We start from the raw sequence: 15,294 nt of genomic DNA, 5'->3' as shown, positions 1-15,294 counted from the left end.
GGCCTGATCACAAAGAGCCTTAAAGCCAGGGAAAAGGATCAAAATTTGGTATAATAACAGTTGAGAGTTACTGAAAGTTCCTAAGCAAACCCCAAAGTGACTTTATAAAAGCAGCATTTTCAGGATGCTAGTAAAGTAGGGGTAGGACAGCAGACCACAAAAGGAACAAAGCTGAATGGCTATGTCTCCTCTGAAGCATCATCACTGATGTCGAAGCTGCCTTTAGAACACCTGAAAACAAATTGGCAGCAACTTCAGTGGAAGAAGAAAAGGCAAGGGCAGGATCATTTTAGTCTCTGGCCACCTTCAGAAACACACGCCATAGTCAATAGCCATGCTCCTCTTATAATGATTTGCAAAGGAAGAAAATTTCTATGAGCTCAGGGCAGTTTTTTAAAATGGGAGAAAAAAACATACCAGGCTTACCTCATTGCCACATTACTTCCATCAATGACAACTGGCCTCAAATTGTCACTGTTATCTATTTCATCTTCAAGAGACAATTCAGGGCTTGCAATCTCTCTGGAGCTGGGCCCACGAGGCACTAACAGACTCAAGTTGATCTGCCCTTCTGAATCACCTTTGTTCCCAAGTCTGACAAGCTCTGCCAATACATCATTAATAAGTGATTCTGGGCCCAGCTTGTTTAGCACTGATTGAATCTGTTCCTCTGCATAGCCCAGCTTTAGCGCAAACTCCATCTTAGCTTGGTATTCCTTCTCCAAGTCAAGTTTACCATCCTGTAAAATGCTGCTCTGGGAGAAACTTGGACGATCTAGGCAGGGTGATCGACAGAGCTGGCGGTGTGGCTTGGAGTGCATCTCCTTTTTCTTCAACTGACCATCCCTAGGTTGGCAGCTCTTGCTGTTGTCGCTACTCTTAAGGCTTATCTGTTCAGGATCACTCTCAGAGCTCATCCACTCTTCAGAATCAGCATTGCCCTGCTCTGTGCTGTCCTGCTTAGGCTGCTGCTTCTCTTCCTTGGAGGCACTCTTCTCCATTTTTGGTGTCTCTACCTCAGCTGTGGCCGTCATCCCGTTTAGTGGGTCGTCTGAGGTCTAATCAGTTCTTTTTCTTTTTAGCCTGCTTGGAATCCACATGCAGTGGCATTCTTTTGTAGTAAAATGTCGTGGTAGCGATGGTGCAAGAGTTTGACTGTGTGGTTTGGTATGTTCAGATGTTACCAGTCCCTACAAATAAACACACATACCACATCATATTTAGTAAACTTTAGGAAAAGCATTTTAGAATACAGAGGTTTCTTCTTAAGAAACTACAGGATTTTTGGCATTTGATTTTTCTGCTTACAATGATTACACTCAACTTACATTAAAGATAAAGAGTCCCTAATTCTATAATAATTCTAGGCATAAAAATTTCAGTGGTGGTAATAATGCTGTAATTCCCGCCCCCCACCCCCTCCTGTCGCCCCCCTACCCCGCCCTGCGACATGGACACAAAATAACAGCTAAAGTTATCTGCTTATCACAACAATTTGGAGAACGAGAAACATCACATTTCAACAAGGTGCAAGAATATGTATATATACATACATATATTTCCATGGAAAGACTCTCTTTCTTCCTTTCTGCCAGGAAGTGTTTCCAGATCCCACACCATATCCTTCTTGCTAAGGCTAAAATCCACTCCTGAAAAGCACATGCGGGCCGGGCACAGTGGCTCATGCCTGTAATCCCAGCACTTTGGGAGGCCAAGGCGGGCGGATCACAAGGTCAGGAGATCGAGACCATCCTGGCTAACATGGTGAAACCCCGTCTCTACTAAAAATACAAAAAATTAGCTGGGCATGGTGACGGACGCCTATAGTCCCAGCTACTCGGGAGGCTGAGGCAGGAGAATGGCGTGAACCTGGGAGGTGGAGCTTGCAGTGAGCCAAGATCGCACCACTGCACTCCAGCCTGGGTGACAGAGTGAGACTCCGTCTCAAAAAAGAAAGAAAGAAAGAAAAGCACATGCTCTCCAGCGTTACTCTTACTCTTTACAAAATATCAGGAACCCCATCTACTAGGGAGACTAGAAAACCATTAAAATTGCTTCAGACAACTGAAGCAGGCTGTAAGGGTTAACAGAGAGGTGTGTTTCAGATAAGAAAGGGTGTGTGTGCACTTTCCTGAATGTGTCTGAAGCCACTTTTTAAATTGTAATTGATAAACAAAAGGAGAAAAGGATAAAATCAACTCAACTTGCAAGAGAAACCAGAACATAATAAAAAGAATATTAATTACAGAAGAGAATTAGGGACAATTTTTTTTGTTTGTTTTTTGTTTGTTTTTTTAAGACAGAGTCTTGCTCTGTTGCCCAGGCTGGAGTGCAGTGGCATGAGCTCAGCTCGCTGCAACCTCCACCTCCTGGGTTCAAGCAATTCTCCTGCCTCAGCCTCCCAAGTAGCTGGGATTACAGGCATGTTTCACCATGCCCGGCTAATTCTGTATTTTTAGTAGAGATGAGGTTTCACCATGTTGGCTAGGCTGGTCTCGAACTCCTTACCTCAGGTGATCCACCCTCCTCGGCTTCCCAAAGTGCTGGGATTACAGGCATGAGCCACCACACCCTGCCTCAATTCTGTTTCTACAAACAAGAAAAACCTCTAATGGTTTGAAGAATGCTATGGATAACTGCATGCTTACTTTAGGAATCACATTTGGAAACAGAGCCAAACGTAATCAACATCTCAGAAACGACATTCAGGCAGCATATAATGACTCCTGGAATGATTACATTACCACTTGCGACTTTAAAAATTTCCCTTAGTGAATTAGTCAACACATAGACACCAATTTCCTTATAAGTTCCACATTTACTATCTGACTTACAATTTATTTTCTTCGAAATAATTTCTAGTGTACACAGGACATTGAAATATTTCTCCTGGATTTATTCAAAGCTTCAAAGTCACTTAAAACCAACTGTTTATAAGATTAAATGTATATTTTCTTGGCAAATGGGAGGTACCTGTAAAAGATAAGCTCGACTACTCTTAGCTAGTGGACCATAGAATGTTTATTTCATACTATCAAATATTTAGTTCCGTCCAAATTGTCATTGGTGTGAATAATTTCACCATGCTTGTGTAGACATACAACAGCAAATTTAAATTCAGGGAAAATATCACAAACATAGGAAACCCTTATTGAAATTACTTGTTATTATTGTGGAAGTTTCCTACTCAATAACCTAAAGTAGAAGAGAAATAAGTGGCTTAGCAGAAATAAACTCGGATTTCTCTTTCAAAACCTTAAGCAAGAATATCTTAAGAAAAATGTTGGTGATCTTTCCTAAAACCTGTGTAAGTGTGAAGGTGTCATGTGTTTGCCTATGTGTATGTGTTTCTTTTATAATGCAAAAATCCTTGGGACAAGATAGCAAGAATGTATTTTTATTCAAAAGAACAGTCCCTGAGTGCCAGAGACTGTGCTAAGCCCCAGGGTTAGAAAGATAAACCAGAACTAAGCCTGTCCTCAAGAACTCAACCAACTAGTAAAACGTTGGCTAGAAGTGACCCTAGAAATGCACTTCTATAGAAGATGAATATTTCAATTACAGTTCAAGCTGGGATACTCTTGTGAATGAAGGGAGTGTTTACTAATAGTTATGCAAGAACAATAGGCATAAACTAGGGATGTCTCAGGTAAACCTGGGTATATGACTGGTCACCTAAGTTACTTGCAAATTTTCATTGACATACAGAAGAGGAAATACTCAACTCTCAGTAGGGTGGGAGATAGGTGTGGTGGTTGAAGGGATTAGGAAAGAATTCAAGAAGCATATAATATCTAGTCATCTGCTGACATTACTTAATTAATTCATTCAAAAATATTTATTTAGTGCCAACTATGCACCAGACAACATGTTAGAAGCTGAGGATATAAAATAAGATGAGGACTCTGATCTCAAGGAGCTTATAGCGATGTGGTGAGGAATGGGGAGACAGACAATAATCAAATAATCATATAATTCATAATTATAAACTGGCTAAGTGATTAAGCATTAAAAAGCACAGGGAGCTATGAGTTGAGCCTTAAAGGAAAGAGTTAAAATTTGCTGGGCAGGGAAGAGTTTTTAAAATTACAAGTATATGAAGATTAATATGATTTAGTGCCTTAGTCAACACCTCATGCCTAATATTATTGGCAAGGAGTAACAAATGAAAGCATTGAAGATGGCTAAAGCAAAAGAGTCACTTTTGCTCAAAAAAGGAAGGTGATTGGGGAGAAAAGTTCCAAAGATGTTGTTTTAGCTTATGACGTGTTAAAAAGAGTTGTTGGCTGGGCACAGTGGTTCAAGCCTATAATCCCAGCGCTTTGGGAGGCCAAGGCAGGAGGATCGCTTGAGCCCAGGATTTGAGACCAGCCTGGGCAACATATGGTGGAACCTTGTCTCTACAAAAAAATACTAAAATTAGTCAGGCATGGTGGCATAGGCCTGTAGTCCCAGCTACTCTGGAGGCTGAGGTGGGAGAATGGCTTGAGCCCTGGAGGCAGAGGTTGCAGTGAGCCAAGAGGGCACCACTGTACTCCAGCCTGGGTGACAGAGCCAGACCCTGTCTCAACAACCAAGACATAGAATTGTTACCTTTTATTGTTACTGATTGAAAAAATCCACAAATGAATGCATTAAAGACTGGCATACTTTGGAAAATCACATTAATCAGATGAAATTATAGAACTGGATGTAATTTGTTTTAAGAAGCTAAGAGCTTTGTCACCAGATAGCCACGTGTGGAAGATACAGAGCTTGCCTATAACTTGTTTAAGAATATGATCAAGCAAATGATTGCAAACTTGCATCTGAATCTAAAAAAAGCAGAGAAACATATGCAGGCAAAATCTGCTAAAAGTGACCTCGAAGAGGAATTTCCACCAAGAAAAAAAGATCAAAGTCTTCTACTTTCTTCTCTCTCCCACTAATCTTTTTATTAGGAAATACAACTTATTCAGCTTGCATTTGCATAGGGAAATTTTCCAAGATTAGTCTTCAGGTTCTACTAAAAACTTGACTTCATCTTTTCCAGAATCTGCCAAATGACATCCTATACAGAGGCAGAAATATCTGGCCATTTCTAGTGAGCCAAAACCTTTGGAAATATTCAAGAAAGCCCATTAACCACATAGAACAGAGTTACCCAGCAGTAATCAAGTCAAGAACAAAATAGTAAGTTCTCAATTATCTGCAGGTGGCCAAGCCACTTGTTATTGTGTTTGGTAAATGCATGTTTTGATAGAGACTTTGTCTAAGACCTACTTAGACAGCTGCCCTTCCCGCCACTTATAGCAATTGTTTTTCATAAAAGGCATTCTCAAAGAAAATATACATATCAAAAATTATCTGCTGTGTGGGATTTCTGGTGGGCCCAGATAATTGAGAAATGACTATAGTTCAATCATCATAAGAATACTAAGCTTTATTTTCTTGGTTTCTCCTCTGAACTGGACCACTGTTTGTAGAATTACTTTTTTTGTTAACTTTTATTTTAAGTTCAGGGCTACATGTGCAGGTTTGTTACATAAGTAAACTTGTGTCATGGGGATTTGTTGTACAGATTATTTCATCACCCAGGTATTAAGCCCAGTACCCATTAGTTATTTTTCCTGATCCTCTCCCTCCTCCCATTCTCCACCCTCTGTTAGGCCCCAGAGTGTGTTGTTCCCCTCTATGTGTCCTCAAAGACCTAAAGACAGAAATACCATTTGACCCAGCAATCCCATTACTGTGTACATACCTAAAAGATATAAATCATTATATTATAAAGACACATGCACGTGTATGTTCATTGCAGCACTATTCACAATAGCAAAGACATTCAACTTAAATGCCCATCAGTGATAGACTGGATAAAGAAAATGTGGTACATATATACCATGGAATACTATGTAGCCATAAAAAAGAATGAGATCATGTCCTTTGCAGGGATATGAATGGAGCTGGAGGCCATTATCCTTAGCAAACTAACATAGGAACAGAAAACCAAATACTGCATGTTCTCACTTATAAGTGGGACCTAAAGGATGAGAACACATATAATTAGCTTCTAAGAGAACAAATTCAAATCTGTATTGTATCAAATCATCACATTTTACTTTAAAAATGGCAAATAAAATAAGTTATAAAACTTCGATAACAGTAATAACATATGAACAATCATTTACATTTGCATTACATCTTAGAGTTGCCTAAGAGCATTCACATATATGCTTTCAATAGAGCCACATAATTACCTACACAATCCAGTTTTGAGATGTTATGACTTATATAGTCCATCTCCAATCCCCGGTGTCAAGCACATCAGTTAAAGAAGTTACACAAGCCCCAGAAAGAACTATAAAGTAAAGGCTTTCTCAGATACTTTGGAGGCAAAAGAGTTTGAAAACTTTACTGATTCTCAAAATGAAAAGATTCACATAAAGGCACTCTGAGAAAATCGAAAATTCAAATCTTTCCATTTTTATTTATAATAAATAAATCACATGCAGGAATTATATCATAAAGGAGGTAAAGATTGTTTCTTAACCTCCAACTATACCCATCTGTTTGTGTGCTCTTGAATAGTTTATAGGTAGTAACACTTAGCAAAGAAACAAGTCTAAGAAATAGCATATTTTCTGTGGTTTGTAAAAATGGGATTTCCCTCAAGCAATTAGAGCACTCTTGTCAGCCTATCTGGTTTTACATTACCCTCCAAACAAAACTGTTTTGTATATTTTACCTTCAATGCATTCTCAAAATGATACATGTCACAGTAAAAACTGTCACAATCAGAGCTAAAAACAACTGAGCTTATTCAAAATTTAGGATTTCATTTCAAAGGAGACCCAAGAGCTTTGTATGATTAAACTACGTCAATTCTTGTCCTCCCACTCCCACACCAAATGTTGAAGCTTTAGACAAAATGTTTACAAAAAAGTAAGAGTCTGTTGATTTTCATTACTCATTCATTTTTTTCAGGACTTCAAGCAAAGTAGACACACAATATTTTGATTTCAAGACCCATTATTCCCAGGTTTTGAACAGGGGCTAATTTTTCTGCTACCTTCCACAGTCACGTGTTCCATTAGAAAGGACGTATGTCTCCAGGATATCTAAAACATTTAGTACTACACACACTCTGTTGTCCAAACTAATTAAAACCACATTGTTAAATGTAACCTCAATTTATACTTGATTCAATCTTCCCACACAAAAACATTTCTAGTGCTTGACACTCCAGAAGGACAAGAAAACTGTAGGTTACATACTTACTATTTTCTTCTCTCTATATAAAGAAGGTCTAGGAAAAGATCATTTCAAATTCATGCAGAGAAGCTACATGGAGAATTCAAATTCATGCAGAGAAGCTACATATGCTACAGGAGACGGTCTCTGCTAGAGTAAGGGTTCAGTGAATGTGTGTTCTCTGGCCATTAGTGACAGCTGAGGAGCTGTTATGAAAGTGGCTTCTTCAGAAAACACGCCCACTTCTATGATTCATTGGTGAAGTTCATTTTTTTTCTCTCTCTCCTCCTCTTCTCTCTTCTTTCTCTCCTCCCTCTCTTTTTCTTTTTGTGCTACCTATCCCCATCCTGAGACCCTTAGTCAAAAGCTATAGGGAAATATGGCTATGTCATTCTATAACTTATATTAAATTGGAAAAAAAGATTGCCTTTCTTATGACTTTCATAGTGATAAATATATCTTGAGCATCTCATTCAGTTAACAACACTGGGCTTGATCTTTCTTGATTCTCTCCAATTTAACTGTTTTGTTAAATGTATGGAATAGAGTACATCCTATTTTCTCTCTTTATAATTAAATCATTAGCCAGAATGAGAAGGGACACAAGGATCGGGGCAATTCTGAGGGGTAGCTGCAGTATTGCAGCCATGACATCATCAGCTGAAGTCTAGTTAGCTCCAAAAATCTCCCAGATGAAATTGGTGATATATTGGGTGGCAAATAGGAGTAGGAGGGAAAGAGGGAATAGAAGGATCACAGAGGTTACAAGTTTTAATTGTTATTATTTCAACTAACATGCTGTTTGTTGTCACTTCCTTCCTCAAACAATTATATATTGCTTTTTTCAAGAGCTGCTCTGTTTTATCTCAGCTGCAGGAGTAATTCTGTGGCCAGCAAAGTACATAAGAAACACAGTTTTAAAAGTATTTCAGAGGCTTTCAGAACAAGGAATGCTTAATAATGCATTCTTGTTATATTAAATATGTCAACCATATAATGACATAGGTACACTCTTGGCTGTCCCCCCATGAGTTTAGGATGCTGGTAATCCTTGAAGGCTCCCTGCAGGAATGGTAAGAGGTGTCTTAGTATAGTGAGAAACCTTCTGCATTTGGAGCTGGAGTCAGGGTATTTGGGTGCAAATATTCCCTCTACCACTAAATTTAATTCCTATCCTGGATACTAGGTACTTAGCACTGCTCTAGGTGCTGAGGGTTCTAAAATAAATAAGATGCAGTCCCTGTGAGGTGCTCACATTCTGGTAGGTGAGATAAACATGTAAACAAATAATCACAGAGCATAGAATATGTTCTCGTAAGGTTGTTTATAAATGCTAGGGAATACCAAGGAGGTGTAAGAGGTAAGTAATTCTTCTGTCTGAGGTAAGAGAGGTGAAATTTGAGCTGGTTTTATCAGGAAAGGGGGAGTGAAAATGGGGAGGACATACTAGGCAGATGGTATCGCATATGAAAGGGCATGGAGGTGTGAAAGACAATGGTGAGGTCAAGATTAGTGAATAATGCTCTCCACACTCAGTGTTCTCTCCCCTCTAGTTCACCCACTTAACTCCTGCTAGTTGTAACGTTTGTTTCTCTCCCCAACTAGACTGTGAACTCTACTAAAAGCAAGAACTGTCCACATTCACGTTTGTATCTTTGCTTTCCCCAATCCCAACACCTAGCATACCTTTATGTATGTGATACGTTTTCAATGAATATTTTATTAAATATTTCATCCTTGTAGTACTCTTTTTTTTTTTTTTGAGTCAGAGTTTCACTGTTGTTGCCCAGGCTGGAGTGCAATGGCATGATCTCGGCTCACTGCAACCTCCGCCTCCCGGGTTCAAGCGATTCTCCTGTCTCAGCCTCCCGAGTTGCTGGGATTACAGACATCCGCCACCATGCCTGGCTAATTTTGTATTTTTAGTAGAGATGCAGTTTCGCCATGTTGGTCAGGCTGGTCTTGAACTCCTGACCTCAGGTGATCTGCCCCCCTCAGCCTCCCAAAGTGCTGGGATTACTGGCTTGAGCCACTGCGTCTGGCCCATTCTTGTACTCTTATAGCCTCTGGCATACTCATAGAAGCCTGAAGTGAAGTTCATCTGATCAAAATTATAAAGACCATTTGACATTAGCTAGTTATACATAGCCCTGGCTTTTACTCAAATAGTGGTAAGTTGGGTTAAAATGATTTCTTGTGAGTCATTGATTATCCAGGAAAGATATAATTAAAAATCTGTCTATGAGTGACTTTGTATTTCAGTTAATATTAATATCAGCTTGTTTAGAAAGCACTTTTTTTCCCACAGTAGAAATTAAAAATAGTGAAAACGATGTACTGTAACAAACCTCCAAATGTTTAAAAGTTCATGTAATTATATTTATGCCATGAAATCTTTTGATAGTTACATAAATTTAAATATACTAATGATGATGTCAGTGGGAATGACAGTGAAAGGACCTTAAAAAATCTGATTATCAGTAAAAGCAATGACAACACTGGCAAATTGTTAATATCAACTTTTCCAGAATTCTGTTAGGCAGGAAAATAGGGTGTGGAAGTAGGGAACATAAGGCCAATTCATACTTCAGCTATGGCAGGAAATATCATCTCCATAGGGCATAGGCCAAGTAAATAACTTTGTAACTTTACTTCATCCTCTTCATTTACATAGGGTGTACCCCAAGTAATCAATGGAATCCTCTAGAGGGTATTTAAACTCGCTAAAATTCTGTAATGGAGCCCTTGAGCCCCTATGCTCTGGCCCGCTCCCACACTGTGGAGTGTAATTTTCAATAAATCCCTTCATTCTGTCCTTGCTTTGTTTGTGAGTTTTGTTCAATTCTTTGTTCAAGACACCAAGAACCTGGACACCCTCCACTGGTGACATCTGGAACTTAACGAAAGGTTTTCAATAATCCAAATAGTGTTTATTTAGCCAGGTGCGGTGGCTCTCACATGTAATCCCAGCATATTGGGAGGCCGAGGCGGGCAGATCACCTGAGGTCAGGAGTTCAAGACCAGCCTGGCCAATGCAGTGAAACCCGTTCTCTACTAAAAATACAAAAATTAGCTGAGTGTGCTGGCAGGCACCTGTAATCCCAGCTACTTGGGATGCTGAGGCAGGAGAATTGCTTGAACTCGGGAGGCAGAGGTTACAGTGAGCTGAGACTGCGCCATTGCACTCCAGCCTGGGCAACAAGGGTGAAACTCTGTCTCAAAAAAAAAAAAATACAAATAGTGTTTATTTAAACAACAAAACAAAAATTCAAAGGCCTGGCTGAACCTCGGTAAGAACAGGAAAATTTGTGGCATTTGAATGTGCTCTATTCCCATCTCCTCTTCCCGGAAACATGGTGGCCTTGAAAGCCAACAGCCTCACAATCACAGTAGCCATGAGAATTAGCAGCCTAGAAGCGAACAGAGGAAACTCAACAAATTTAGAGCTTCTCCAAAGTCCCATCTCCATAGAATTATTATTATCTGACCTGTCTGAAAGTTCCTTGGAAAACCTGACTTTTTCAAGGGCTTGTGTTTATTTGATGTGATTTAGAGCTCACTAATAATGAACAGCTTTTTCCTCAGGGATGTTTGTTGAAAACAATTAGAGACACTTTAAAAAAATATCACAGCTGCCTGATGGGGTAATAACAGCTAGAGCAAACAAGAAGTTGACAAAAAAACTTTAAAGGAAAAGCTGGGAATCAGATGTCCATAACGGGCTTTGAAAAGCTTCCACATATTCCTGGGGATCTAGAAGGACACATACTTGTGTAAGGTTGTGCATGTGTTCATGGAAGACCTGAAAAGTCCCTTATCCCTCACCTTTGGTTGACATTAAAGGTTTATGTAATCAGGAAGTGAAGGCTATAGCAAAGTTGTCAAATGCTTTCTAGGTGTTGAGAGTGTGCCACAATATGCATGCAAAGCCTCTTGGCAAAGGGAGGAAGACTTACTGGTTCAAGGCAGTTAAGAAAAATGTTTTTGAACCAATAGCTGACAAATAAGCTATTCCAAGAAGAGATGTCAGTGGCCACACACAACAAATAATACAGACTTTAAAGAATTACTTCACAGGTCTCTAAACAACAATTACAAAAACAAACCTTAGGAAGAGGAGAGAATCTGATTTCCAAGGTTGCCAATTATATTATTTAAAATGTTCAGTCTTCAACAAAAAAATTATGAGATATGCAAAGAAACAAAAAAGTATGGCCTATATACAGGGAAAGAAAAAGTCAATAGAAACCATCCCTCCTGAGTTGGGCATAGTGGCATGAGCCCATAGTCCCAGCTACTCAAGAGGCTGAGGTGGAAGTATTGCTTGAGCCAAGGAGCTCAAATATAGCCTGGGCAATGAAGTGAGACCCCATTTCTTTAAAAAATATTTTAAAAATACTGTCCCTGTGCAGGCCCAGATGTCAGGCTTACTTGGCAAATATTTTAAATCAGCTATTTAAAATATGCTTAAAGATTATAAGAAAGTATGTCAAAGAACAAAAGGAATGTAAGATGTCTTATCACATAGAGAATTTTAATGGAAATTCTGAAGTTGAAAAGGACAATAACTGAAATAAAAAATCCACTGGAGAGATCAACAAGCAGATTTTAGCTGGCTATAGAAAGAAGCATCAAACTTTATGTTGACAGGTTAACTGAGATTACCTAGTCTGAAGGGCAGAAAGAGAAAATAAAGAAAAATGATCAGAGCCTAAGAGACCTGTGATATATCACCAAGTGTACACACACACACACACACACACACACAGAGGAATGTTTCTGAGTTTTTCCAACTTTGAGTTTATTGAAAAATTTTTTTTTTGAGACAGAGTCTTGCTCTGTCACCCAGGCTGGAGTGCAATGGCATGATCTTGGCAGCTCACTGCAACCTCCGCCTCCCGTGTTCAAGTGATTCTCCTGCCTCAGCCTCTGGAGTAGCTGGGATTACAGGCACCTGCCACCATGCCCGGCTAATTTTTGTATTTTTAGTAGAGACCTGACCTCAGGTGATCCACCCACCTTGGCCTCCCAAAGTGCTGGGATTACAGGTGTGAGCCACCGTGCCCAGCCTATTGATCTTCTTGAATGTGCAGATTAAAGTTTTCCATCAAATTTTGGAACTTTTCAGCCATTAGACATCAAATATTTTTTCTGTTTTTTATTTTTCCTCTTCTTCACACAACTCCTGTTGTGTGTGTGTGTGTGCACGTGTGTGTGTATAATGCTTATTTAACCTCCTTGTAAAGTTTGTGTCTTCTAGGCTGCAACAGTACCACACCAAATGATGGTCATGCAAGGATTCCAATCAATCCCTGCCTCAGATTTAGACTCTCCTGATGACCCTGCCTTGGATCCCCTAGACCAGTCAGCCAGAGACTTCCATGCCCTTGCTAGGCAGTGCCATTACCCCTAATCATCAGGAAGGAGGATGAACAAAGAATTCCAGGCAGGCAGTTCATGGTGGCTCACGTCTGTAATCCCAGCACTTTGGGAGTCTGAAGCTGGCAGGTCATTTGAGGTCTGGAGGTTGAGACCAGCCTGACCAACATGGTGAAACTGCATCTCTACAAAAAATACAAAAAAAAAAAAAATTAGTCAGGAGTGATGGTGCATGTCTGTAGTCCCAGCTACTCGGGAGGCTTAGGTAGGAGAATCGCTTGAACCTGGGAGGCAGAGGTTGCAGTGAGCTGAGATTGTACCACTGAACTCCAGCCTGTGTGACAGAGTGAGACAAAAAAAAAAAAAAAAAATTCCAGTCAGCAGTTTCACATGACTAGAGGCTATGGGCTGATAAAACCATGAAAAACAGGGTGTGGAACAAGTTGGCTAAGACTGACTGAATCCAATATGGTGCTGGATTTGACCTAGGTTTCACCTAGGACCTCTCTATATACTCATTAACATACTAAATCACACACCCACCAGCACCATGATAGTTCTGAGATTACACTCATTTGTGGTGTAAAAATGAGTGGCACCACAGTTCTGAGAAATCTTCACCTTTTTCCAGGAATCTTCATAAATATTCTACTCCCTGGTTAAATAAACCCATTAAAGTAGAAGCTGAAAACTCTATTGTGTGACTGACTCTTGAATATGCCTGCATGCCTCTTTCTTGAGTGTGTACTTTTCACTTTGCAATAAATCTCTGTACTTTCAAAAAAAGAGAGAAAGAAATTAAAAACCTAATAAAGAACTTCAACAACAAAATTGATCAAGTAGAAGAATCTGTGAACTTGAAAATAATTGAAATTATCCAGTTAGAAAGACAAAAAGTAAAAAGAATGAAAAAGACGGAAGAAAGTCTGTGTGACTTACAAGATAGTATAAAAATATAATGTATACATTATAGAATTCAGAAGGGGCAGTGAGAAAAAGGAGTAGAAATCTCATTTAAAGAAATAAATGAAAGAAGACTTTCCAAATCTAGGGAGAAAAATGAACATCTAGATCCATGATGTGAAAAGAACCCCAAATAGGTCTTCACTGAGACCAATTATAATCAAATTGTCTAAAGTCAAAGATGAAGAAATCATTTTGAAAGCAGCAAGAGAAAAGTAAAATCTTGACATGTAGCAGATTCCTGTAAGACTATCAGTGGATTCCTCTACAGAAACCTTGCAATCTGGGAGATTTGGTTTGGCTCTATGTCCCCACCCAAATCTCACCTGGAATTGTAATAATCCCCATGCGTCATGGGAGGGACCCAGTGGGAGGTAATTCAATCATGGGGGTGGGTGTTTCCCATGCTGTTCTTGTGATAGTGAATAAGTCTCAGGAGATCTGATGGTTTTGTAAAGGGGAGTTCCCCTGCACATACCCTCTTGCCTGCCGCCATGTAAGACATGACTTTGCTCCTCCTTTGCCTTCTGCCATGATTGTGAGGCTCCCCAGCCACGTGGAACTGTATGTCAATTAAACCTCTATATAAATTACCCAGTCTTGGGTATGTCTTTATTAACAGCCTGAGAATAGACTAAAACAAACAAGGATGAAGAAATAATTTTGAAAGCAACAAGAAAAAAGTGAATCTTTGCATGTAAGGGATCCTTGTAAGACTATCAGTGGATTTCTCAACAGAAATCTTGCAATCCAGTAAAGAGTAGGAACATATATTCAAAGTCCTGAAAGAAAAAAAAAACTGCCATCAAAGAATACTATATCCTGCAAAATTATCCTTTAAAAATAAATAAGGGAAACCTTTTCCCAGACAAACAAAAACTGAGGGAGTTCATTGCCACTAGATCTGCCTTACAAAGAAATATTTATGGGAACTCTTCAAACTGAAAGAAACACATGCTAAATAGTGATGTGAAAGCATAAAATAGAGATATATAGATTAATGCAACAATGTAATGGTGGTGAATAATTTACTTTTAGCCTTTATATAAAACTTAAAAGATAAAAATTTTTAATGGATACAAAATATAAAAAAGCAGATTCTGAGTACAAGAACACAAAGTGTGTGTGTGGGGGGGATGTAAAAGTATAGTATTTTTTGTATGATATTTAAGCTACATTGTTATCAACTGAAAATCAAAGGATAAAACTAGAATATATTTTATGCAATCCTCAAAATAACTGCCAGAAAACCTTTAATAGACACACAAAAGATAAAGAGAAAGCATCAAAGCAAATCACTACCAAAATAACTCATCAAATAGCAAAGGAAGAGGCTGGGTGTGGTGGCTTATGCCTGTAATCCCAGCATTTTGGGATGCCAAGGCAGGCGGATCACCTGAGGTCAGAAGTTCGAGACCAGACTGGTCAACATAGTGAAACCCTGTCTCTACTAATACAAAATTAGCCGGGCATGGTGGCATGAGCCTATAATCTCAGCTACTTGGGAGGCTGAAGCATGAGAATCACTTAAGCCCAGGAGGCAGTGGCTGCAGTGAGCCGAGATTGTGCCACCGCACTCCAGCCTGAGCAACACAGCGAGACTCTGTCTCAAAAAAAAAAAAAAAAAAGGAAGAGAGCGAGATAGAAAAGAGAAACAAAACATCTGCAACATAGACAGAAAATAATTTAAAAATAGCAATAGTAAGTACTCACTTATCAGTA

At 39.2% G+C, this 15,294-nt stretch overlaps 1 protein-coding gene across 17 annotated transcripts in view; it reads right to left on the bottom strand.

Moving 5' to 3' along the window:
• Positions 1-15,294, bottom strand: part of ZC3H12B (zinc finger CCCH-type containing 12B) — a 461,523-nt gene that overhangs the window by 18,027 nt on the left and 428,202 nt on the right. For all 17 annotated transcript variants that reach the window (XM_063803880.1, XM_054676379.2, XM_054676381.2 and 14 more), the window contains one exon: positions 427-1,190. In XM_063803880.1, the coding sequence (XP_063659950.1) occupies positions 427-1,034 (608 nt within the window). In that variant the 5' untranslated portion in view covers positions 1,035-1,190. The remainder of the gene's footprint in view (positions 1-426; positions 1,191-15,294) is intronic.

This window comes from Pan troglodytes, chromosome X (genome assembly GCF_028858775.2).
Source record: "Pan troglodytes isolate AG18354 chromosome X, NHGRI_mPanTro3-v2.0_pri, whole genome shotgun sequence".
In the NCBI taxonomy this organism is placed as follows: Eukaryota; Metazoa; Chordata; class Mammalia; order Primates; family Hominidae; genus Pan; species Pan troglodytes.
The sequence above is the reverse complement of the archived record's forward strand: the minus strand, read 5'-3'. Positions and strand labels throughout refer to the sequence as shown.